This window comes from Botrytis byssoidea (genome assembly GCF_014898295.1).
Source record: "Botrytis byssoidea strain MUCL 94 chromosome Unknown BBYS_002, whole genome shotgun sequence".
In the NCBI taxonomy this organism is placed as follows: domain Eukaryota; kingdom Fungi; phylum Ascomycota; class Leotiomycetes; order Helotiales; family Sclerotiniaceae; genus Botrytis; species Botrytis byssoidea.
Genome location: NW_024065843.1, coordinates 1,549,566 through 1,575,661, shown reverse-complemented (window position 1 = coordinate 1,575,661; position 26,096 = coordinate 1,549,566). Strand labels below are relative to the sequence as shown.

The window sequence follows — 26,096 nt, the reverse complement described above, 5'->3', positions numbered from 1 at the left end:
CAAAAGAAGAAAAAAATACGGCAAAACAATTGACCAGACTGGGGCACGATCCCAGGACCTTGTCCGAACGTAACAGCTCACAATCACCTTTCAGAAATCGTGAAATTGTTAAGGACACGTGATAACCAACTACACCATCCGGCCTTTTTTGATACATGCGGTACTACAATTTGTATATAAATTATTACTGTATGACGTGGTGGGGTAGGGTTATGAATCAATGAATGGATTTGGTTGGATGTTCACGATAGGAGGGTGGGGTTACAGGCTCGATAGGTTAACACGGATGGAATCTTTTTCGTGGCTGATATAATCAAGTAAGTGATGTATGTGCGCAAAAAGTGGTGAGTGGAGGTGGAGGTGGATTGCAGATGTCCGATCCAATAACTACTCGCAGTGGCTGTTTATCTCTTCGGCACTTGGAAAGGTTGCATATCAAATTCCGTTCATCCATTGAACCGAAATGCTAGAACGAAAAAAAGAGTTTGAGAGACAAGGGCAAAAAGCCGAATTGCCTTGTATTGTAAATTGTTTCAAAACTCATCGAAGTAATTAAAAAGAATAGTAAAATGGCCATGAAGAAGCCTCTGGTATCTATTATATAAAATTACCATCTATCCATCACTCATCAGCGCGCACCCACACCCATGCAATTCTCAAACTCATATCCCAAATATCCTATTAAGAATTCATTCAACACATCCCTCATATCTTCCCTACACGACTTTATAGATCTTTCGAAGTACTAGCTTCAGTCGAAGTAGTAGCGTCACTTTGTCCGTTTTCATCCTGAACTTCGATTCCTGTTCCCTTCTTTTCCCTTTTAGTATTGTGTCTGTTGTCCCTTAGGAAATCAACTTCTGCTTTATTTTCAGCCTCCAATTCACCATTTCTTTCCTTTTCCTTTTCCCTAGCCTTCTCCATCTTATGTATAGCCTCCTTGGTCAAATCTTGCTTAAAAATTCTTTCCAAAACATCCTTCTTTCTAGTCCTATGATCTCCGATACTGATAAGTACACCAGCTGTTATATTCACTGTGATACTACAGCATAGAATTACTGTAGTCAATGCAAATGGTCTGGTCTTGTAACTAATTGCCCAAGTACATGTACCAAGAGCTATTTGAAGAAGAGAATGGCAATCCAGAAGAACGACAACGGCGACAAGTAATCTGAGAGGAAATGCGTGATGCGTATTAGTTTCGTGAGGCTTATAGAACGTATGAGATCGGTTGAATTTCTTTTGATGATGTTGAAGTTTCTTTTGTTGAGCTGGATTAAGGACTGATACTTCATCTTCGACAATCTGATCTTCTAGATCTTCCGGTAATATGGCTGGTAAATCGTTGTGATCTTCTAATTTTGGTAGAGCCTTTTCTTTGCGGAGTCGCCATGTTAAGTGATGATAGTGAGCTATGTATATCATATGGTAAGTGTCGATAGCCCGAAATGGAGCAAGTCCATCACCCATAATAGCAAAAAGGGCAACAAGAACATTGTCAATAACGTTGATCACATAAAGACGTTTACTTCCAACATTTACCCAACCGATCAGGAAAAGAACCCATGCTAATCCAAATAGAGTAATAAGGGTTGCATAAAGGGTAACGAAGAATCCGAGAGCTAAAAATATTAGTCTCATGTCTGCCATAGATGATTGCAGAAAACTTACGCTGTCTAACATATTGTCCAAATCCTTTCATTGCTCGCTTGAATCCTTCTCTTCTTGAGTGTAATAGATGACGCACATGATCATTAAGTTCTTCTTTATCCTCTGGTGACCAGCCGTCCAAATTAATGCCTTCCGGGACTACGGCATAATGAGGATGTTCCTCATCTGGATGCGATATGGATTCAGTGAGAGTAAAAGCACCAGTATCTCTGCTTTGAAGTCGAGGCCTTTCTGGGCGAGGGAGGGTTTGTCCTAATTCGTCATTCGGCCCAGGCTCTTCTATTGTTGGAAGATCCCCCAAGTTTGTTGGACGACGGGAAAGATTTGTTTGCTGACGAGTGAGATCATTGGTTGGTCGACGAACAAGTTCATTTCGGGTAAGATTATATGTTGGATTACGGTTAAATAGGTTTCCAAGTGATGGAATAAATAAAGAGTTCTGAATATTAGTAAGACTTGTCAGTGTAGAAATTTCGGGATCTGGAAAATGGTTAGAGATATTCAAGAAATTCCTATAACAACATTGAGGGGTGACAAACCAACTAGATCAAGGAAATCAACAAGATCAGTGTCGTATTCATCTTGTGTTCTTGGGACCCCTTCACTATGAGTATGAGAATGTTGTAGAGGAGGAGGGACTTCATTTGTCGTATTATTTCCACCGGTATTGATTGAAGCAAAAATTGGACCTTCTTGTTTTGTTGCGGAAGTTTCTTCAATGGTAGATGGGATATATGAACCCGCCCTAACCCGTGGGGGACCTGCAGCTGTAGCCGATTGGGAGGTTAACCATGCTGGGCGCTGTGGTTCAGAACTACTTCGACGCCTGTTTGATGTATCAATAGTATCGTCGACCGATGTGAGATGATTGTCAACATGTGGAGTTGAGTTATTGCGGGTCTGCCAATCTCTCCGGGATGTATTATCATAAGGTTGATTGGCCTGCGAATTTCCAGCAGGAAGATTGGCCGATGATGGTATTCGTCTGATTCGAATAGTTGGTCGCCAGACCGCTGGTGGAGGTCGTTGTGGTTGTCCGGTTGTTCCTTGAGAATTCAGTGTGTTTTGTTGTGCCAGTGAATTCGCCGATGTACGCGCTGTAGATGCCCCAATACTGCCTCTTCTACTGTTCCTTCTTGCACTATTTCCAGAAATTCCGGATGTCGATAATGCTGGTAATTCTGCCCCCGTTGTTGTTAAGAAGTTTGGATCTTCAATCGCAGATTCCCGCCGCGATTGCATTTTTGCTTATCTTTTGTAAACAAAAGAATTCGAGGCCGAAAACACAAATGTATCCCAGGGGGATTTCGTTCTCTGTTTTGTTTTCTTTCTGCTTATATATCAAGGTCCCTTTGATTGATACTAAGGACAAGTCTAAAATCTTGTAAATAGAAAGGATCGAGAAATATTTTAGGGGACTATCGGAACAATAAGATACTAAAGAGATGTAAATTGAGAAATCTAGAATTCGGTTTCTTTTCCTTCTGCCGAAGCTTTTCCTCTTGAGCAGGTGAGCCAAGAATCAAGTTATGATAATTGAGCTACCAACCCTCGAGCCACGGATTGACCTAATTCCAATGGTTAAAGTTTGGTGAGTGGTCTGCGATGAATGGAAAATTGGGTCTTGACTTTTAAGATTGAAAATTGCATGCAAAATTACACGGCCGGTACGTCATATGGAGAGAGCGCTTAGTACTTGGGAAAGTAGGTAGTGAATCAAAGTCTGTGGGGGGAGGGATAGGAGAGATGAAACTAGATGATAATGATAATATAATTATTCGATACTTTAACCAAAACAGAAAAATGAATGGGTTCCAAACGCGCTTTAGACCACATCAATTCAATGTCTATGCTATGATGTGATTCGGGTAGAAAAGAAGTTACAGAACAGTAGTATGTTGGAACTTGGTACCAATTTCCAGTCATCATATTCGTTTGTACTCCGGTCCTCGAAGAGTGGGAAAAGATACAACCAGGGTATCCAAAGCACGGCTGAATAATCGATAAGCATAAGACAAATACCAATCAAATCCCCATATCTATCATCGAACATTATCCCCGAATCTCCAATTGGAATCGATTATCAAATAATATTGGGAATTCGTGAATGCCGTGCTTCTCACATTCTAGACCAATCAAAGTCGGCAATGTGATGGAGATGGAGATGCTAGGTAATGGAGAAGGTAAATTCGAAACGTTGGCAGCATCAAGAATCATGCAGGATCTCAGATTGATTGATTGAGCTTCAAGGGATCACCTGGGTATTGTTGGACCCTTATGCAAGGCTAAATCATCGTAGCAAGGCTGACGAATGCCTTCTTTCTTTCTCGTAACGTGAGGGTACAAAGTACATCGTGTGAGATAGATGGTACAGACTGCTTGCTCGGAGTTTGTATTGTTCTAAAATTCTGGAATAATCAATAAAATTAATCTTAGAGCTCAAAGAACGTGATTTGGGATTGCCCAAATTCCAAAATATTCTCTTCCAGACGTGGTAGGATCATCAGGTGAGTTCCTTTTGGGTCAAGTTTTATAACTATGTGAGTTTAATCACTTTTCGTTCTCTCTCCGTAAGTACTTTGAAGTGTGCGCCGCGAAATACTCATGTAGGAATCTATAGCAAATATGTCTTACATATATGATCTCTGTAACGTTCATTTCGAAGAATGGAATTTTCTCATCGTGAGGAGATCGAATCGATGGAAACAGTACAGATCGTAACCTCATGGCGTAAGCATAAGAGGACAAACATGATATCATTTGTACCCGATGATCGTGATTTCTCGATCTTGTACGCTCCCCGCCACGATAAGAGCGAGACATCTAAGATGCATCTATGAGGCGCAACGGGATTGACTTCTCATTACCTGATAGGCGGAAGGATTTGGAAGTTATTCGAGAATATCAGCTGGGTGTTTGAATTGATGCCTCGTCAAGTGGAACAGCAGGATACTCTTGGAATGAAGAGCAAAAGAGTGGAAAGATTCCCCATCTGTCCCATAATAAATGATCCTGAAGACCCAGATCATGGCCATGTTCAAGCCTCTGAGCTGAAATATGTAGCAGAGGCCCTTCACCGTGTACATTTGAGAGTCATCTCAAGAAAGAGTTGTACCTATGTAGCAGAATAGCAGATGAGAAACAAAGGAGGAAGCCGAATGATAGAAAGAGACGGAAAGCTAGATGGAAGCTGTAACCTTACGAGTAGGTGTAGATGTAAGTAGAGAAATAAGTGAAATGGCTGAATTCTAGAACCACTCCATAAATTTACCACTCCATAGATTTGCCCTTCCTCCACAGTGGATACATTGATAATTTCCCTCAAGCTATTATTAAGTTCCTGATACTAGCACTGGCAGATATCATAACTGAAAATGGATGGGCCTGCATTGAGGCGGTATCTGAAAGGGTCCTCTTTTACTCCATATCAAATAGAGAAGAGAGGGTAGGTAGCTGATCAATGATCAATCCCTTTGTCATGATGTCAATACTGTAGTCCATTCCCAAGCAGTCATCTTGTCATGAGGAATATTCACAAATTCTCCTCTTCTGGTGATCAGTCGATTGAAAACGCATTGCCTCCACCACTCTCAGAATTCCTCAAATAAAAGACAAGGTCGAGGCCATTTTGTGGCTGTAGGATTGAAAGTATTGGAAGAACGTGTGCTTTGAAAAATTCTCGAGGTCAACGTGTACGGCCGCCGCTGGCAAGAGAAATCCACTGTTTATAGTACCCGACCGAGTAGCATTCGGGGATTTTATACCCAATCGATGAAATGGGGGAACAGATCCAAGGAAGAATTTTGAAGGGTTGTGAGACGTTTTGACAATCCAAAATGGTAAATCGGAAACATGAAATGATGACTGGGCAATAAATGTATTCGCGCCTAACATACTCAACTTGCCCATGCTTACCAACTGTTAGAAGTTAATCTTCATCTCATAGTGGTATCATGACATGTATAATGGATTCATGCCACCGTACAAGGTTCATATTTTGATAACTCAAAGAAAATGCATTCAAAGGCAAATAGAGAGACTCCCAGTACCTGAGCTGAGCTGAGAACGATATCTACCTAGGTAGGTAGTCGAGGTAGTGCAATCGATCCTTTTGGCTCCTTATACGGTCATACACATGAGTAATACTGTAAAATCTATCCACTCAAGAATGAAAAACATGAAGCCTTTCAAGTCAAGTGTACTTCTCCTCTCATCATCCAATGTGGCGGGCGGTACAACGATTAGGACATCTCCTCCATGGTTACAATAGTAGCACTACTTGGGATTCAACGCAAGGTTAAGAAATGTCATAACCCTTGAAACTCTTCCGCGCCCCCTCAAAAAAAAAGAGGTGGTGGATATCTCTGGGCTCGGCTATCATCGAGTTAAGACTGAAATAGCCATCTCATGCACCGGAACGTACCAGGTACACCTGCGATACTTCTACTACCGATCATAGATATAACCATCTCACCTCCTCACCTTTTTTAAACATTCAACTTCCGCAACTGCAAATTCAAATCAATATTAATATAGATACTTGATATCTATCGTTCTTTAAATCATCTCATATACAATATATCTACACCACAATATTTAGTAACAATGGAAAAGTTCAAACGGCATTCCACCTATGGTAAAGCTACTTGTGAACCGATTACCCTGTCCAAAAGTAAGAGAGATGGTAATTGGCAGTCGGCGGCTCTCAAAAACTGCTTGCCAGCCGATGGTTCTATCCTCCATGATGAACATTCAAATATCTCAACAGGTAACAATATGGTATCCTGGCCAAGTATGTATTCTCCCCTCTACGCCCTGCCATCTCATTAACGTTATCGCAGGTATCGCTAACCACGTCACACCACGATCCGCGAAACCGATAACAATCCCATATCTCCCCACGGAAATTATCAACCACATTATATCTCGGACTGACGACTTGGAATCATTGAAGAACTGGGCGCTAGTTAGCTGGGCATACAATGATATTGCCGAACGAATCCTGTGGTCAAATATCACCATCAATACCGCTCAATTCTACGATCCATCCTACCCCTCAGATGGACAAGATCCTCTTCGAATCTTACGCCATGAAAGTCACGAAAGACGAAACGACACACATCTACGACCTCCATGGATGAGAATGGGACGAGGAGAGCACCGAGTGCCTTCAATCGTTTCGAGGCTACCGAAGGTCAAAAACTTTGCCCTCAGAACAGTATGGGATGTCGACTCGAGAGATCTACCCCAAGGAGGTTCGAGAGAAGATTGGACGATTCGAGAGGTTTATGGGGACTTATTTCCTATGATGGAGAACCTTTACACCCTTCGAATCGATGGTGAAGTTAACAGAAAAACCTGGGATTTACTACTCGCATTACCATCGCTTCGAGAACTACGGATATGGCGAACAACGACAGTTGACTCCCAGGCTCTTCTAGACAGAAACCATTCGGCAGAAGCTATTAGTCAGCTTTCCCATAACGAGAAACAAGACCTGGTTGATAACATGGTATTGAATTTCCGAGGGTTATCAAGACTAACAACATTCGAGATTGGTTTGCTATCACCTTTGGAATCAGCAGCTCTAGGTGCTGAGGTGCGAGAAAGCAACCTCGAAGTCCTTCACATTGCCGTGACTCGTGATAATAGATCCTTTCACAATCAAGGACAGTATACTTTGGCGAGATTCTGGGCGAGCCTTGTACCCAATGAGATTGATGAAAGTTCACCATTGATTCAAAATTACAACGTTGGCTTCCCCGCCTCCATGCGTGAGCTAGTTCTTGAAGACGATGCACACCTGTCAGTTCAACTTCCGTTTTAGTACTCTTCTATACTGATTTTAAATTATAGTGTTATTGCTCCTCCAAAAATTGTCCTACAATCATTCCGCAGATGCAGACACAATTTGACCAGATTCTACTTCGACTTTTTAGATGAAACATTACTTTCCTTCATTCTCAAAAGTTCTTCCGAGCAAGCCCCCCTCTTTCCTCGCCTAAATCATCTTCATTTACAATGGCCCGAGTCTGAGAAACACTCATTCGAACACCCTCGCACCATGACCAAAATTATGCTCGCCTTTATCGAATCACACAAACCTACCCTTCAAAGTTTTCAACTCCTGAATGCAGCTGAAGATAACCGACTATTGAAGTATGAAAATCCATTGAATAAAGCGCTTAAAGGATGGATGTCAATCAAAGAAATTCGACTGGATTCAGAACATACTCCTGATCACTATGCCAATGTTCCTAGAGGACAAGAGTGGACTCGACCTGCAGATTTCCTGTCCGTTGATGGTGGAGGCTATTGGGGCGAAGATCTTCGCCGTGCTAGACTTGATCGCTTTAACATTACTAACATAGACGTTGGCTTTAAATCATACCGCGCATGGCATAATATCAAAGTTCTAGTACTGAATCCTAAGTTATTATGGAATTATGGCCTTCTCCCCGATCCACACGATCAGTCTAGCCCTCGACTTAATTCATTGGTTCATGATCACCTTCTGGGCATGAAGCATTTCGCAGAATCCGAATGTGAGAATAAAGAACTTGCAGAGAAAATTTCTCGAAAGATGGGACCCAACCTTCGTGTACTTTCGATTCGCGACTGCAGATTCTGGATTCCAAGTTACGGCAAACCAATCTGGCATCTAAGAGATGCTCTTGCAGATCCTGAACAAAGTCGACTGATAAAACATGTTTTGGATCAAAAAGACTGGGACTTTTTATCAGAAAGAGCTACTACCGATACTCAGGAAGCAGCCAATACTGCTACGTTTCTCAGGAACGATATATATTCTCCAAGTCAACCAACAGCAGGATCAATCCCACGTCCAGTATCTCGTGCCTCCATAATTAGTGATACTATCACTGAACCAGACCTGGAACACGGTTCAGAAGACGAAGATGATGTGATGAACTCTGAGAGTGAGGATGAAGACGAAGTGATGAATTCTGGAAGTGAGGATGAAGATGAGGACGAAGACTATAGATCTACAGTATCGGAATTGGACGACGAGCCAGAAAGCATACAGCCCGAGGCACAACTTGAGGAAAGCCAACTTACACACCCTCCAGTAGGTATTACAATTGAGGATGCTGCACACATAGCACAACTTCATGCAGTATATGCGCCACAACCTGATACAGAGATGTCTTTATATACGCACACAGAGGCGCCAAATCTTGATGCAGATATGGACTTGTTCACTCACACGGAGATGCCTTATTATATTCATTCTCATCCCGAGTTATGATAGGTCGTGCACTGCTGTTTGACCGAACAAATTATATAAAATGAACGACCACGAGGACATGAATATTGGGCGCTAAATAACAGCATTTTTTTGCATGGGAATGGGATTGGGATTGGGCGCACTTAATACTCTTTACACATGGCTGGCTTCGGGGGCGCTCGAGATGATCAGTAAGGCTTAGGAGTTTCGGTATACTATTGGAGTCTTTTTCAGATTCATCAGATACCCAATCATTTTCACACATTACACGATGGGACACTAACTTGCTGTCCCTGTCTATATTGTCCTTTGTAGCTTCGGGATACCAGCGGATGCATTCGCTTCTTGTATATAGCTTTTATTTGCATCTTCTGGTGTAAATTTTGAAGTTTAGCGGCATTAACTTGCAAATCCAAAAGTTAATTACTTTATACAATGTTTGGTTGATTGATTTATGACGTGAAAAAAATTGAAGATGGGATCTACTTGCAAGCACAGTATCATCTATCAAACTATTCGCCAAATTTCGTCTGCTATACGGTACCGCCTTTACCCCTTAATAGATATTCGATGAATAGAGAAGACAAGGCTTTTTGTACATGCATAGGAGAACGTGCTCTTAGAAAACATGCACGCTGTACTCTCTCTGGTTCTTTTTGCATTTTGAGTCATACACTTACTGCAATAGGTGATACATGCATCCTAAATGCTCAACCATAGCGATATCTCATAATCATTAATATCTCTCTAATCATGATTCATAAACCCATTATTCCCTCGCTCTCCCATCCATCTACGACCCCCACAATCCCAAGGTCCAGCTCCCCTTCTCCCCGACGCCACCCTTGAAAGCTCCGGGTCCCATGCTACCTCTATTTCCTGCACCCGCAGCTACACTCACCTCCGCATTACGATTTGCTCCGGAAAGACCATGCAGCATCCATGCTTCTCTATCGATGGAACTTACAGCGGGGATCTTAAGTTGCGATAGTAGAGATGCGCCGGACCAGGCGCCGAGACTTTCGACGGCTCGTATGATGCCTTTTTCCTCGGGGATGGTGAATTTGTCTGATCTGGCATAGATAGTTGCGGCGATGGAGTCGGGTTCGGGGGATTGATGGGCGGCGGGGATGATACGTGGAGGATGGGGTGTGGTTGGGGAGATGGAAGAGGAGGGAGAGGAGGGAGAGGAAGGAGAGGAGGGAGAGGAGGGAGGAGGTGATGAGGGGGTTTCGATGGGGGAAGTGGGTGTTTGTGATTGGCGATAACGAGTAAGTTTGGGATTGCTTTTGTATTGCGAAACTGCCTTTCCTTGGACGGGATCCCAGCCTCGTTCTTCGACAAGCGTATTAAGTTCTTCCAGAATTCGGGCTTTCAAACCAATGATACTGGAGCCGCCGCCCACAAAAACGATTCGGGACATGCAAACAGAGCGGAGGTCGACGGGAAGACGTAGGAGAGCTTGGTAGAGGAGGAGATGTATGGGGAGTTCTTCATCGTCGAGCTCGGGGGTGGGGAGATGGGTTGCGAGGAGTGCTTCTTCGCAGGGTTGAGCAAGTTGGGAAAAGGGAATGCGGAGTTTGCGTGGTGGGAGGGTGGATTTCAGTGGAATTGTGACTATATCGTTGGATTCTGGGACTTTGGTGATGTTTAGCGACCGCATACCGGCTTGTAATTCGGTTTCTTCTTCTTCTAATGGCGCGAGACCACTTTCGGGTGCGGGTTTGGGGACGAAATTTCGAGATGGCTTGCACCATGCCATTCGATTGACTATTTCTTCGCACTCTTCGAAACTTATAAATTCTTCCAAGGCCACATTTTCTTGGCCGTCTATTGACTCCTGCATCAATATTTTCGGGTCGAAAGATTCGGCCAACAGTGTGCGCATCGCTTGTCCTAGTAACTTCGTCGCCCTTATAGATCTGTGGCTCGATACTTCTCGGAACTCATATATTCCAGTTACTATGGTTTCGTTCCAACCAATATCTACGATCATAGCGGCTCGAAGACCTGCGGCTACCGTCGTGAGTGCTGGTGTGGAATGTAAAGATATATTCGGAGACTGGAAATTCGTAAACATCGTATCTAAAATTGTAGAGAGAAGAGGTGATGGTAATATAGACGGGAGTGCCAAAGTCACTTTTCTCGGCCTCGAATCGATCAGTAGGAATCTGCGAAGCCATGGTCAGTAACGTCCTCTTCAGACTAGAAGAGGCTCTACAAACTTTGTATAAGCATCCCTCACAGCCCTCTCAATCTTATCACCCACTAGTCCCAAATCCACGTCCCTCAAATCTAACTTCCAGAGCTCATGTGCCTCCCCCCATTTCTTCCCATGTATCCTCTCCCTCCAAGCTTTATCGTATCCTGGCTGCCATCTCCTAAAATCCCCCACTCTTCTCTGTTCTTCTGGTCCAAAATTTATGACTGCTTTAGGTCCTGCATCGCCTGCGAAACCGACCTTTACATATCGACATCCGATTTCAATCACTATACATTCTTCTTCTGCGCGCAGAGTAGAGGGCGAACCAAATGAGTTTGAGAGTTGTCGAATAGGCGTATGCGGTGTTGAAGGCGCACCACTACCACCCTGTGGATTTATAGATGGACGAATATTCGATACGCTGCGATGAGCTGGGCCGGATGAATGTGACATTTTTGCTATGCTTCCATTTCGATCCTAACTCGGCATGCAAGCTTGGAGACCGGGGTTGTAATCAATTACCCATTGCTAGTAGGTATCCATAGTTCTTTTAGCTGGTTTTTGGAGGGTTGACCTTTATTGCTGTGGCAACGAGAAACTGTCAACAAAGATATCGATGAAACTATTCTTATCGATTTTCTTCAACTTCATTCACGAGCATTATCGTTCAAACCAGACCCTTTTGCTTTTACCTTGTAAAGTTATCGTTTCTTAATAGCAGTGCTATTATTATGTATAATTTTTGGAATTAGATTTGAAGAATTACGTTTGCCATCATGGGTATCAAGGGGTGAGTGACGATATTTTCCACAACACAAGCTCTATATACTGATCAAAGTTTCAGAATTTACGGGGAGATTGGACCCGGAGAAAGAGTAGCTCTTTCGAAAATCTCGATCGAGAAATATGAGAAAACTGGAATTCCTTTGCGGATAGCAATCGATATCTCGATATGGAACTTCCAAATTCAGTCTGGTCAAGGTAAGCTGATTAGCACATGATCATGGGAATGTACGACTCATCGGTCATAGGTGGTACGAATCCGGCGCTGCGAACACTGTACTATCGACTTCTTCGCCTTCTTTCTATTTCCGTACAGCCATTGTTTGTCTTTGATGGGCCTCACAAACCACCCGTCAAGCGTAACAAGCAAACGGGGCGCGGCGGTGCTTCCATCCCGGATTTGATGACTAAAGAACTACTTAAATTATTCGGGTTTGCATATCATATTGCTCCTGGAGAAGCTGAAGCAGAGTGTGCTCTTCTACAGCGTGAAGGGGTTGTAGATGCTGTGCTGAGTGAAGATGTCGATACACTTATGTTTGGAAGTGGGCTGACATTCCGAAGCTGGTCTGCTGGAGCAACGGAGAAGAAGAGTGGTGCTGGTTCACCAACACATGTTAATGTTTATGATGCTAAAGCTACTAAAGCCGGTAAATCAGGACTGGATCGTGAAGGGATGATTCTAGTAGCTTTGATGAGTGGTGGCGATTATAAAACCGAAGGAATTCCTGGATGTGGTGTGAAGGTTGCTTGTGAAGCTGCTAGAGCCGGCTTTGGAAAGAGGTTGTGTCAGATTCGAAGAGAGGACGTAGCCGCGTATGATAAATGGAGAGCAGATTTGGCTCACGAATTATTCACAAACGAAAGCAAGTTCTTTAGAACTAAACGAAAGGCTCTACAAATCCCTGAAGATTTCCCGGATCGTAAAGTTCTGGGTTACTATACACATCCTGTTGTTTCATCTTTGGCCAAGATTGAAAGGCTTCGGGACCAGATTGTATGGGAAGGAGAGATTAATATTCCAAGACTTCAAAATTTCGTCGGCGATGCATTTGAATGGAAAGGGAAAGAGGGGGCAAAAAAGTTTGTACGAGGTTTAGCACCAGTTTTGTTGCTCACAAAACTTCGTCAACGTGGAGATCGTCAAGATTCCGGATACGATGACCCTATGCTTACAAAAATTAACGAGATGAAATTGGTAAAGTCTATCTGCGGCCAAAGAAGACATGTCACTACGGATGAAGTTCCAGAATTGAGAGTCATCTACCAGCCTCTTGAAATCGTTAATATTGATCTAGATGAAGAAGACGATGAGGTTGAAGACTACGGAAGAGATGGATTGGCCCCTCTTCTTGAGGATGATCAAATTCAGGCGTACGCATCGGATGATGCGGCACCAACTGATACTCCACGAAAACGTGGTCCTTCTCCATATGATCCCACAAAAGCGGATAAATTATGGATATTTGAGTCTATTGTTAAGGTTGGCGTACCACTTACTGTAGAGGACTATGAAGAAGCTCTTCGAGACCCTAAAAAGGCCTTGAAACAAAAGGCTGCTGCAAAAAGAGCAGCAACTAAAACCACCAAGCCTAGAGCATCAAGTCAAAGTACCGGTGGCATGTCTAAGAGTGCAATGGATCGTTTTGTCGAGAGATCAGAAAGAGGCATCAGGCCTACAGCCAAAGCACTGAGTCAGCCTACCCAAAATATCGAACTATCGGAAGATGACCTACCACCTCAATTCTTGGCTCCAAGTATTAGAAGTCCTAAGTCACCAGTACCAGTAGTGACAAAGAAACGACTCATACGCGGTCATAAACCCGCTGCTGTCAAAGAGAAGGAAAACCCAAGGTTGAATCCATGGGCTACATCTCAATCATCATTTTCTCAACCTTTACCTCAAATTACAAAGGCCTCACGTCTTCGAAAACCCTCAACTCCAACTAAAACATTTCAACCCTATGGCTCGATGAGTCCAAGTCCCAAACCTCAATACATCCCTTCACCACTCTCCAGACAAAAGCATCGACAACAACATGTTTCCTTAAGTGATGACGAAGCGGATGAGCCATCTCTCCCACTTAACAGAACTCCAGTCTACAGCGATCGACCCTCTCCACAGAAAAGGCGGTCTTCACCCCCAACAAACACAAGATCAGGCCTCTCTTCACCTCTAGCAGCTCTCCATACGAATCCGAGCACCCGCCCACCACTCACTCCCCAACCCACAAACCGTAAAATCAATTTTTCACTACACTCTTCAAGCAATAAATCTTCTTCCTCGGGCTGCTCATCCATCTCCAAGTCTTCCTACAAAACTGCTCCTTCGCAAAATTACTCACCAGGAAGAATCATCGACCTCACTTCCTCCCCTCCCGGAACCCCATCCGCCTTTCCCGAACCATTGATCCAAGATTTCGATGACTCTCCCAGATATCCCAAACTTGTTATTCCATCTAGTTCTCCCCTGCCAATGAAAATGAGTCCGCAATATAACAATCACGATTACGCTTACGATTACGAACATAGCCATGATCATAATAACACTTACACACCCACATACCACACCACCATCAACATCAACACTACAATCTACAACATCACCAATTCCCCCTCCCATTCACCCCTCAAACCTAAATCTCTCAAATTCCTTTCGCGACGAACCCCGCAAGGAGAAGAAGAAAAAGAAGGAGAACAAATCAACGAAATTGAAACGATAAGGGAACAAACAATCGAAACGGAAATAGTCGAGGAAAATGTATCGTTTGATAGAGGGAAAAGGGAGAAAAATACGAGGAGATATATTATGCTGCGCGAATCGTTACCTGGGTCGTGGAGGGAAGTGGGGAGGGAGGAGTTGGTGGAGGGGAGGAGTAGAGCGTGGAGGGCGGAGGAGGTGGAAGTTTTGGATTTGACGGGGGAGTAAGAGAGGGTTCTTTGGTTTTGGGTTCGCTAGGTATCTATTTATTTGCATATTGGATTTAGGATATGGAAATGGGTTTTGGATTGGTTTGGTGTTCGTGTTTGGAGACTTGGAATTCTTGAATCACGGGGCGAGAGAGTTGCATAGGGATCTTGAAATACAATCAATCAATCAATCACTTCTACACTGTCCATTTTAATCTTGATACCAAACACTCTTGCCATAACTAATTTGGTACTACACACCTATCTAGATACTAATGTATACATAGTATGAATATTCCATACCTAAACATCTATCTACATAGTACCTATTCCTTACATATCTCACATAGCTTCATCACCTATTACATCTTCACTCGCCGGCCAAGAACAAATCATACAAATATAACAAAAATACACCATGAAACCAGAATCATAATACATTACATTTTCTCCTACTCGAGTACATACATAACCAATCTAGCTATTCCATGCCCACCCCGCCATAAACGCCATTAAAACACGCACTCCATGTAATATAAATATACAGATCCCCAGTATCTCGTTCGCTCGAATACTCGCATTGATAAGGGCTCGTATCTCGCAGCCCACGATCCATATGTGAATCCTCTTGGGTGTGCTGATTCAAATCTTTTAATGGATCTTCGCCTTCCCTTCTCCTATTCGCATACCCATTCCTATTTATTTATTTATTTTACCGTCCGTCTCTTCCGATGTACACAGCGACTTCGCTATTCATTGCTGCGAACTTCTTCAACTTCCAAATACCATTAATATTCAAACCCGACCGCCAGAAGCCAAGCACGCCTCACCCGCTCCCTAAAACTTACCAATCCCGTTCTACCCTCCAAGCATCACCAGGCACCAAGCCCTGAGCCCTCAAATCACAATCTCTGTGTCCCCATTTCTCCGCAAACACTCTCCTCCCATGTTCAATCGACATCTGAATACCTATCTCGAAACCCTCAGAGTCCCTATAGTAAGGATCATTTTGTCCGCCAACCTGTCTTCCCTGCCACGTATTTCGTCCGTTTTTATTCGCGACCTTGGAATTTCCCATGTGACCCAATACATCTAAAAGTTTGCGCCAAGATTCCTGGGCTACGGGCTCATCGGTCCATTCTCTCTGATTTTTATCCGAGAGAAGATTTCCCGGGCCTAGATCGCGGGGCTGTTTCTCAGAGGGAAGAGAAACATCGGCAGTTGAGTTCGAATCTGCTTTAGCGAGTTCTTCTTCGACGGCATTCGGATCAATGAAAGAAGGATCTGGACCCTCTTTCTTTCGATACAAAACTTCGAGATCATCCAGACTACTCGCTACATCCCAGATAGCACCTGCAGGCCAGTCTCTCATTTCGAATCCTTCCATGGCGAGTCTTTCATGCATGTCGCAATCGGTACCGTAGAAAGGTATTAAGGTATCCCAACCTCCGACTTTCTGATATGATTCCGTATTGACGAGAGCGAGACGATCGTAGGAGAAGAATTCGAGGGCCCATGGTTTTACGACTCCTGTTTCAGGGTTTGGAGTTGTTACATTACGGAGAGCCGAGACACAATTATCGTAAAGAGATTGAAATTCTTTGGGTGGGGGATTGACAATATCTGGATGAGCATCTATCCACCGATCCTCGAATGACAGAATGGCGAGATCCATATGACTCCAGAAATAGGTTGGCCATTTGTTCTCAATAGCTGTCCATAAGAAATAGTTTTGTACTTGAGAGAAGGTGAGTAGAGTAGGTGCTATGAGTACATTCACACCAAGCATATTTAATCGAGTATGATTGAGAAAGAAAGGATTTTGAAGTGATAGTTGCCCATCTTTATTTGAATTCATGACACCTGTATTCTCGACGACGTATATATCCGAAGGAGGCCATCCTGCAGTGACATAAGAAACTACAACTTGTTGAAGAAGACGCCAATTCCTTGTAAACCCAATAAGTAGAGGGGTTTTTTCGGGGACATGCGGATTAGGAGGTTGATTCCATTTTGGAATTGGCGGAAGCTCTGAAGCTGAATGTGCGTTCAAAGCAAGAGGGAAATTATCAACTATAGGATAGCTTTTCGGAGACTTGAAGGGTTTATATTTCGGATGCTTTGGTCCAGTCTCGATTGGTTCGGGTGGAGGAACAAAAGATGTGAGTGGTCTTATACTATTTCGGAGATAGAAACCAGTAAGAAGTATAGTCGAAGCTACGAATACGCTAAGTAGCATATAGCGCTGGCGTAAAGAGATTGACATCATTATCTGCAATCTACTTATGGAATGGAAGGAATAGAAATGATCGGAATGTGATGAAATAGAAGCATGCCAACACAGCGATTATGAACGATCAGAAAAAGACAACATCAAATAGCAAACAAATCCCAGGCAGTTTAATCGCGAGGGACATCCTAAAAAAAACAACAGAGGAAAGAGAGAAAAAACTAGTCTACCATGGTTTGAAAGAACAAAGACTTACGAATCCAACCCACTAAGAAAGCCCCCGAACGCATATTTCCTGATATCATAGACTGCTTGAATGCATACTATATGCCAAGTCTAAACGCACTAAAGGAGAGATAGTCTCCAAGCGGCAATATTCGATACAAACCCTTTTCAAGCCCCCAACTTGTATTGTTCATTGGCGCTGACATGCACGACGATTGCCATATTGGCGATTGTACCGCAGTATGTGAAGAATGTCTACTTCATGCCCCATAAATTATAGACGAGGAAATGCTTCGCACTGAACAGGCATGACATGATAATTTCCCTGCACGTACCCTGACTACTTGAAAGGCTCGTGTGCTTGCACTGCGTCTCCATTTTTTGCATCCTTCCTGGCGGTACGAGTTGATTTCGGTCAATTATCACACCCAATGATGTTTGATCATAGAAATTCTGACGCCTAGCTTATTGTCAATCTGTTAATTTTCGTCACTGGGCCGTTAGTTGTCACTTGTTATCCCCAAAGATAATAATAGCCTTACAGATACCTATAGTTTTGAACCATTCCTCTTCAAAAATAGGACCGGAAGTATCCTCTCTCTTGAAACAGATCCTCTCAAGCTTCATTCGCGCTATATCGATTGATATTGATACAATCTCAACCGAACATAGAAACAATACCATTCTCAATATCTTGAAGCCTGGAGATGAACATAACTCTCAAGCACCAGGATGACGGATTTCACAGCTCTTCTGACAGCGGAGTTCTGATTGAGAATTGATTATAAAGCGCCGATTGGTGAGAACTTATGAGAAGCAATTCAAGAAGTGCATAGGCAGTACAATGAAATTTAGAAAAAGGTAGGTCACTGAAGTTGGAATAAAAGCTTGGATCGTGTACTTTTGCGCATTGCATTGCATGACTATGCGGGAAGGGAAAAAGAAGTGCTTCAAAGTTACTGAACACCAGATTGCCCATTCATGTCATGTGCTTACCTCGCATAATCACTTACCATGTATGATATATTACCCCCCTTCATTAGGGCCAACGAGCTGGGGATTCTACTTGTTAATTCGATCTCATATTTCTAGAACATCATTGATTGTTGTGAGAGTGTAGATTCTCTGTTCTGAAGTCAATTATTCTTCATATTAAATTGAATTGTAATTGAGAGAAGCTAGTCAATGCAGCTCCTCCTATACACATTCTAAGCATAAAGTTCGTGACATATTTCTCCAATAGCCAAGTCGGAGCAAGGAATTTATTCTTCTGGTATGAGCGAACTCCACGAACTCCTGCTGCTCTGATATCAAAGTTCTCTCTTGGCGATTCTCCTATTGATAGCACATGCTTTACATGTGGTCATGATGCAAACACTCGGACAACTTGGTCTACACACCCTGTCGCAATAACACATCTGATGCTTACTTTCGCATCCTCTTTTTTCGCTGTCCCATTCCCATTCTTGGTCGGAATTGCCACTCCATTTTCTCCATTGAGAATAGGAACATCCTTAATAACACTTGGGGCCCATCTCATACAACTGACGAAATGACCATGCGAATCACTTATTGTCTTTACACATTTTCCTTCTTGCGCAAGATCCCAACACCTTAATGTCCTATCATCTGCCACACTTAACAAATATTTTCCACCAGGATGAAAGACAAGAGCTCTAATCCAATTATCATGACCAATGAGTGTCTTGATCAATGTACCTCTAGCATCCCATATTCGAATACTCTTGTCTCGAGCTCCGGTAGCGACGTATTCAGCGGAACTGCTCGCTGCAGGTGGTTTCTTTAACCCTGCCATGGCAGCCAGATGAGGGTAACTTGCTGGTGGTGCAAATACACAACATTCGATCGTATTTTCATGACCTAATAAAGTTGCCTTTGGTTCTCCTGATGATGCATCCCATATTCTTGCGGTTTGATCCACCCCAGCAGATAGAAGCCATCGACCGTCAAAAGAAGGTGCCACATCACGAACCCAGTCCGCATGTCCTCGAATAGTTTTCACACAATATCCCGTGGAAACATCCCATATGCGTAAAGTTTTGTCTCGACTTGCTGATACCAAAAGGTTTCCAGATGAAGGTGATCCAGCTGCGCCACTAGGTATAAATCGTACGGCTGAAACAGAATGATCGTGTCCAGGTAATGTGCGAATATTTTTATACTGATCGCTTGGGTCCCATAATTTGATGGTAAGATCACTAGAACACGATGCCAGTAAGGTTCCTCCTCTGGGGCCACCGAAATCAACATCCAGTACTGCTCTTGTGTGGCCTTTGACAGTGAGTTCTAATTCTCCAAGCTCCCAATCCCAAATTTTGATTGTGCAGTCCTCCGAACCCGATGCCAACGATGAAAAAACTGGATGAAACGCAACACAGGTAATTGCTTCCCTGTGCGACTGAAGATTATGCCTCGCTGGTGATTTTGGTAACCACGCCGTAGGATCGGTATTTCGATTTGACAGAGATGTAGGTGTTGCATTATCGATTTCACTTTGTAAAGCCGCATTTCTCGCTTCGAGGTCCATTATCTATTTCCCAATAATCAGTATACAACTCTTGTTGAGTTTGATGTTGAGGATTCTCACCTTCTTCTGCAACCGCACCACACTTGTCCATTTCTTCTCCAGCAGACCTTCATACTTCTTACTCGTGGCAGAATCGAAGCTTTCACCGATATCAAGTTCCTCACGTAACGTCGCGGCACTATGTAAAAGATTCGTCGAGGTAAGGTATGCTATCATAGACTTGTGCCTGCGAGAGTAATATTAGCCATCATGAGGATGTGATGAAGAAGATATGTTCAACTCACAGCTCCTCGGCCTGCCGCGACGTCAGATATTGGCTCATGACGACAATTGTATGCGATACATGAAGTTGAATGGGACTTTGATATTAATTTCCTCCAAGGCTGAAGCGCCTGGCAAGCGAACTATTAAACGGTTCGATTCTTGTCTCCGATATCTGATAGTGATCTCTCTTGCCGGTTTTCTGCTCGTGGATGGGTAATTTGTTGTGATTTTATGCCTTTTAACTTTTCGAAGCGCAAGTATGCACACACGCTTTGCACACGTTCCTTCACACGTACCGGTAAAGAGTTAAGGTTGGGTATGGATGGCTACAATGTAGATAGATAGATAGCTGGCTTGCTGGCTGGCTGGCTATTCCTACTTTATTTATGCTCAGAAGCGCGGGGTGTCCACAACTTTTGTTTTGACGATAGGCGGTAGGGCAGAAGTTCTTTCTTTGTGTTCTACTGAGACCAAATGAATACTTTTGGTCAATTGATGAGGATTTTTATTTATGAGATGATATGAAACAACATTATGCAAGAATCAATTATTATGCCATGAATTCTAGAATCCATGGAAGATTCATGATGTTTTGTTATTGTTGTTATACGATGAGGAGGTATCTAATAGTATCTACCTAGGTAGGTACCTAGGTATTTTGGAAACAATTTGATTTGATATTTCTTTCTTCTGTTGACTTTCACTCCAGACAGACTTACAGACTAGACTACGCGTTTATTATTTGATTCTCCTTCTCATCAGGCACGTGTTAGGCCAAAAAGGTTCATCCCCTGATACATTTTGGACGCCCAACTTTATTATGAAAAGAGTGCACGCGCCAATTTGGCAGGGATTTATTGATATCGGTCGTTACGGTTACGGTTACGGTGACGGGAGTACCCTCTCTTCAATTTTGCGGTAAAGTCAACAACACAACACAACGCATCAATTCAATTCAATTAAATTCAATTCAATTCAATTCTTCCGAAGCCGTACTCTATATTTTGATATTACAGACTCAGTACTTATTAGGAATAAAGTGTATTGTTTACTATCTGAATATACACAAGATTTTGTCAACATCCAAACACTTTTTTCCCTTCCACTTTCACATGAGATAATTCTATCCATATCAGAAACATCATTCACATTTCAACCAAAACAATCCATCCTATCTATCTAAATACCGACCGGTGCTTTCCTCTCCCCAAAAATTTACCCCACGACCATAAACTCTTTCTCAAATTTGCATACAACATCAATTTGGTAGGTGTCTTCCGTTGCTCTTTCCCATATGCAATAATGATGGCTCTTCCTAATCTGCGACACCGTCAATCCACTTCTCCATTCTCTACATGGGACTGGAAATGCATCCCCCTCCATTACCCATGTCTTTATCAAAGTTAAAGCTAACCAAACGGATAGCGACTGGAAAGCTACCACAGAGTCCTAAAAAGGTTACAGGAGCCAAGATGGCAGAGCAAGAAGAAGATTTCAGTTCTCTACCCCTCCCAGATAGATTTCAACACAAGGTATGATTTCTCTGCTGAAACTCCATTACATCTATTTCGCTCCTTTGCGCTATCAATCGCTTTCAAATGGCAGCAAACGTAGACTAATACTTATGCTTGGTGATAGATATGGAAAGTGAGAAAGGCTGCATATGAAGATGCAGCAAAACAATTCGAAATCACGCCAGATGAACACGACCCAGTGTTCAAGCCATTTCTTAACGACCCCGGGCTATGGAAGGGAGCGGTGGCAGATTCAAACGTTGCGGCACAACAAGATGGTATCGCGGCATTATGCGCTTTCTTAAAGTTTGGTGGGCGCGAACATTGTACCAGGACACGAAGTCATACATTAACTTCCTTGGTCGAGAAGGGATTGAGTTCAACAAGAGCTGCTACCAAAGCCTCTGCGCTCGAAGCCCTATTGTTATATGTCGAATTGGATGTAGCTGCCCCTGTCATCGAAGAGCTTCTTCCTGCATTGTCGCATAAACAACCAAAAATTGTCGCAGCAACAGTAACTGCAATAACCGCCATATATCATGAATATGGATGCAAGACAGTGGATCCCAAGCCCGTTCTTAAAGTTTTACCAAAACCATTCGGTCATGCAGATAAGAATGTACGTGCGGAAGCTACAAAATTGGCTATCGAGTTTTATAGATGGTTACGAGAGGCCATGAAGCCAATGTTCTGGGGAGACCTCAAACCTACACAACAGACCGATATGGAAGCTCAATTTGAAAAGATCAAGGGGGAGCCAGCGCCAAAACAAGAACGATTTCTCAGATCACAACAAGCAGCAATGTCTAGGGCACCTCCCCCAGGTGAAGGTGGTGTAGAAGAGGAGGATGAGTTAGAGGCTGAAGGTGTCGAGATTGATGCATTTGACTTAGCTGAACCACAAGATGTATTATCCAAGGTCCCTGCAAATTTCCACGATCAGTTAGCTTCGTCAAAATGGAAAGAGCGAAAGGAAGCGCTGGAGGCTCTATACACCTGTGTCAATGTTCCTAGAATTAAAGACGCCGATTTTGGCTTGATAGTTCACGGTCTGGCAAAATGCATGAAAGACGCTAATATTGCAGTTGTCACTCAAGCTGCACAGTGCGTTGAAGTTTTAGCTCAAGGTTTACGAAAGGGGTTCGCCAAATATAGATCCGTCATTCAAAGCCCCATTATGGAGAGATTAAAAGAGAAGAAGGCATCTGTTTCAGATGCTTTAGGTGCAGCACTTGATCAGGTATTTGCAGCAACGAGTTTGACAGAGTGTTTAGAGGAAACTATTGAGTTCTTGAAACACAAGAATCCTCAAGTTAAAGAAGGAACCGTTAAGTTTTTAATTAGATCGCTCAGGACAACTCGAGAAGCTCCCTCCAAAGCTGAAGTAACTCAGATTTCAGAAGCTGCAAAGAAGTTGCTCGCGGAATCGAGTGAAGTGCTGAGATCTAGTGGAGCTGAAGTATTGGGTACGATAATGAAGATTATGGGCGAGCGTGCAATGGGACCACACCTTGAAGGACTGGATGAAATTCGGAAAACTAAAATCAAGGAATTCTTTGACATTGCAGAAGTCAAGGCAAAGGATAAGCCTAAGCCTCCTCCCGCCCCTGCAGCTCCTAAAGCTGCCCCAGCAGCAGGCCCTAAGAAAATGGTAAAGAAGACAGTCGCAAAGAAACCGCCTCCGCCACCAAGTGCTTATGCCCAACAAGCTCCATTAGAGGCCCAGCCTACAGCAAGAAGTGCCGCTGGATTAAAGAAGCCAGGTGGTCTTGGACTGAAACCACCAGGGAAAAAAGTGGTACCACCAGCACTTGCTTCACCTAAACGTAACGCCCCATCGCCAGTTCCGATTGAAGAAGAAGCTCCACCTCCACCTCGTGTAGGTTTAGGTCGTGGACCAGCTGGTCGATCATTGGCAAAAACACCATCCGCTAATGCAGCTCCTCCCATGTCCTCAATGTCACCTCCACCGAATGCCGGTCTGACTGCTTTGGAGAAAGCTGAGCTGGAAGAACTGCGATTGGACAAAGATCGATTATTACGCCAAGCTGACGAAATGCGCCAAGAACGCTCGAGACTATATTCAGAGATTCAAGAATTAAAGAATCAAAATGCACAGCTAATAGAGGATCATACACGAGACGTTCTGTCAATCAAAGCAAAGGAAACCCAACTTGTTCGTTCGAGAGCAGATGCCGAAACGGCGGAAGCAATGTGTGCACAATTAAGGAGGGAGCAAAATAGGTTAAAGCATGCTTTATCAGCCGCCGAAAGAGCCAGTAACCACAGCCCATCGAGAGGATTATCGAGCCCCGGACGTGACGGAGCACATGATGAAGTTAGCAACCACCGCGAATCTATGTATGGCGCTCCTTCAGACAATGGACGCCCAGACTATAGAAGTCGCCCTCGTATGTCTATCACATCTTCAATTGGAGAAGATAATTCAAACGGGGCTGGTCTTTATGGTCGAAACATGTTAAGTCCTGATTTGGAACCTACAAGTAATGGAAGATCAAGTGCTGCTAGTGGTAGTGGCAGGGCTAGCCCAGCACCACTATCTTACACAAGCGATCGCATGTCTAGAACTGGTAGTATTCCTAGTGGCAATGGAACAGGTGTAGAAAGCTGGAAGAGGGCTGCCGAGGTCACAAGTGCTTTGAAGGCAAAAATAGAGCTTATGAAGGTAAGATTTTTGTACATGCTTTTACATGCCATTTTCAAGGTACTAATCATAATTCGTTTATAGGCACGACAAAACATATCCAAACACTAAGCATATGAAAATCAAATATTTAATGGACCCAGGATAGAATAGGCATTGAGAGCATCGGGTAGATGGCGAAACGGAAGGGAAAGGATAGGAAAGGAAAGGTTTATTTGGCACCGATCAAACGGTGTTGCGGTCGTGCTTGGTATTTTTTTCCCTTGTGGTTTGAGGTAGCATCTTCTGTCTTGGTGCATATAAGGGGTTTTATTCGTCGTCGTAGACGAGGGCGAGGCGAATGCAAATGAATGTGAGGCGAAATGAGACGATGATTATGCTCACATGCCGTGTTCGATATGCGTATGTGGTCGTGGCTGGCGTTGATTGTACTATATTGTACTTTATTGTACGAGCGCAACACATTTGTTTGAGGGGAAAGGATGTCATGTGCGTAGGGATATACACATGTTTACGAAGTATAGGTTAGGGATGGATGCCCGCTTGCTTGATGCGTAATCGCGTAGCTGCGTAGGGGTATTGTATTTCTCTTTCTTTAATGATACCATGGAAATGAAAATCTACGCTTATCGTTACGAGTATTTGAAATCAGTCCATCGTGCCGTTTATGTACCTATATGTTTATGTTGATATTTGGGATGCGGAGAAGGGAGAGGGAGAAGGACCCCTGAAATTAATGGTGGTGGTGAGTAGGGGGTGAGCTGTTGTGCGACGGTAATGGATTACACGGCATGTGGATGACGATGTCAGGTTTATGGAGAGGTATGGATGATGCTTTTTGTGTTTCAAGGGTCTGCTTTGGTGATACATTGCTTTTTCAATGTTTTTCTTTATGTGCGCATGTGCTTGTATGGGAGGTTGGAGATGGTAGTGAGATGTACGTTTTATGTAAGATGCTTGATTTGGGTACGGATTGAAGTTTTTATTGTTTTGTTAAGGAAATGTTTCTTTCATAGGGAAGTAGAATGTGGAATGGGACAATGTATTTCTATCTTGTATGCATGTATATATGCATATTTGCATGTACATCTACGAAAGAAACGAGGTCACAATAGCTATTGAGAAAATGACCCCTATGTCTAGGTCCGGGTCCTCTTGCATCGGAGATTTTTTTTTTTCGTACCAAAATAAACGGGAAGGCAATCAGGCAGGCGGGAAGGAAGGAAAGGAAAGATTTTGACACATGTAGGTGCTAGGTTTTATGTATCATGTATCATGTATGTGATGCTGGGAGTTGAAATATTATCCGTGCCGGAGGTTGGGAGGGTGGATAGGGAATAGGGGTCGGGAGAGGGGAGTGTTGAGATTGGATGGTGCATGCGGAATTGGCATGTGGAATATTGAATATGGGGGCGCGGGATGGGGGTTCGATGGATAGTTCATATGTGAGGAGTGAGGAATGAAGATAGATAGATGGAGATGGGTTTGCTTGATGAGTATTTGCTATATATTGGGAGTGCGTGAATGGACGGGCACGCGATGGATCGTGGGAGAAATATGGATGGAGTATTTAGTGTATTGCATTGTGTTGAAGCATCGCATGGCATGGCATGGGAGGAAAATCTTGCATTTTTTCGATATCTATCGAGGGGAGAGGAGAAATTGCTTGATTCTTGGATTGTCGAAGCGGGATCAGTGTTTATGGGAATCTTAAATTTTGACGATTGGATTGGTAGATTGAGAGTAAATTAAGTGTATAAAAGAATTTAGTGTATTAGTTGTATATTATGCGACTTCCTTTCCCATCAAGCGACTACAAGTTCCGAGCTCGCTAATT

General features: G+C 43.3%; 7 protein-coding genes across 7 annotated transcripts; 3 read left to right on the top strand and 4 right to left on the bottom strand.

Moving 5' to 3' along the window:
- Window positions 1-726: 726 nt before the first annotated feature.
- EAE97_001243 (uncharacterized protein) lies at window positions 727-2,913 on the bottom strand (the record flags this gene model as incomplete). The annotated part of the gene is made up of 3 exons (XM_038871753.1): window positions 727-1,622; window positions 1,672-2,151; window positions 2,211-2,913. The coding sequence occupies 3 exons, from the start codon at window positions 2,911-2,913 to the stop codon at window positions 727-729; spliced, it is 2,079 nt and encodes a 692-aa protein (XP_038737654.1).
- Window positions 2,914-6,276: 3,363 nt separating this feature from the next.
- Window positions 6,277-8,938, top strand: EAE97_001242 (uncharacterized protein; the record flags this gene model as incomplete). The annotated part of the gene is made up of 3 exons (XM_038871752.1): window positions 6,277-6,463; window positions 6,513-7,476; window positions 7,528-8,938. 3 exons carry the CDS (start codon window positions 6,277-6,279, stop codon window positions 8,936-8,938), a joined length of 2,562 nt encoding a protein of 853 aa, XP_038737653.1.
- A 415-nt stretch (window positions 8,939-9,353) lies between these two features.
- EAE97_001241 (uncharacterized protein) lies at window positions 9,354-11,616 on the bottom strand. The gene is made up of 2 exons (XM_038871751.1): window positions 11,143-11,616; window positions 9,354-11,088 (listed from the first exon to the last, which is right to left on the bottom strand). The coding sequence occupies exons 1-2, from the start codon at window positions 11,571-11,573 to the stop codon at window positions 9,711-9,713; spliced, it is 1,809 nt and encodes a 602-aa protein (XP_038737652.1). The 5' UTR covers window positions 11,574-11,616; the 3' UTR covers window positions 9,354-9,710.
- A 280-nt stretch (window positions 11,617-11,896) lies between these two features.
- Window positions 11,897-14,832, top strand: EAE97_001240 (uncharacterized protein; the record flags this gene model as incomplete). Its single annotated transcript, XM_038871750.1, has 3 exons — window positions 11,897-11,910; window positions 11,965-12,101; window positions 12,152-14,832. The coding sequence occupies 3 exons, from the start codon at window positions 11,897-11,899 to the stop codon at window positions 14,830-14,832; spliced, it is 2,832 nt and encodes a 943-aa protein (XP_038737651.1).
- An 825-nt stretch (window positions 14,833-15,657) lies between these two features.
- Window positions 15,658-17,082, bottom strand: EAE97_001239 (uncharacterized protein; the record flags this gene model as incomplete). Its single annotated transcript, XM_038871749.1, has 1 exon — window positions 15,658-17,082. One exon carries the CDS (start codon window positions 17,080-17,082, stop codon window positions 15,658-15,660), a length of 1,425 nt encoding a protein of 474 aa, XP_038737650.1.
- Window positions 17,083-18,631: 1,549 nt separating this feature from the next.
- Window positions 18,632-20,138, bottom strand: EAE97_001238 (uncharacterized protein; the record flags this gene model as incomplete). Its single annotated transcript, XM_038871748.1, has 3 exons — window positions 18,632-19,819; window positions 19,877-20,042; window positions 20,101-20,138. The coding sequence occupies 3 exons, from the start codon at window positions 20,136-20,138 to the stop codon at window positions 18,632-18,634; spliced, it is 1,392 nt and encodes a 463-aa protein (XP_038737649.1).
- A 1,330-nt stretch (window positions 20,139-21,468) lies between these two features.
- On the top strand, window positions 21,469-25,241 carry EAE97_001237 (uncharacterized protein; the record flags this gene model as incomplete). Its single annotated transcript, XM_038871747.1, has 3 exons — window positions 21,469-21,612; window positions 21,719-24,280; window positions 24,344-25,241. 3 exons carry the CDS (start codon window positions 21,469-21,471, stop codon window positions 24,368-24,370), a joined length of 2,733 nt encoding a protein of 910 aa, XP_038737648.1. The 3' UTR covers window positions 24,371-25,241.
- Between the last annotated feature and the right edge of the window lie 855 nt (window positions 25,242-26,096).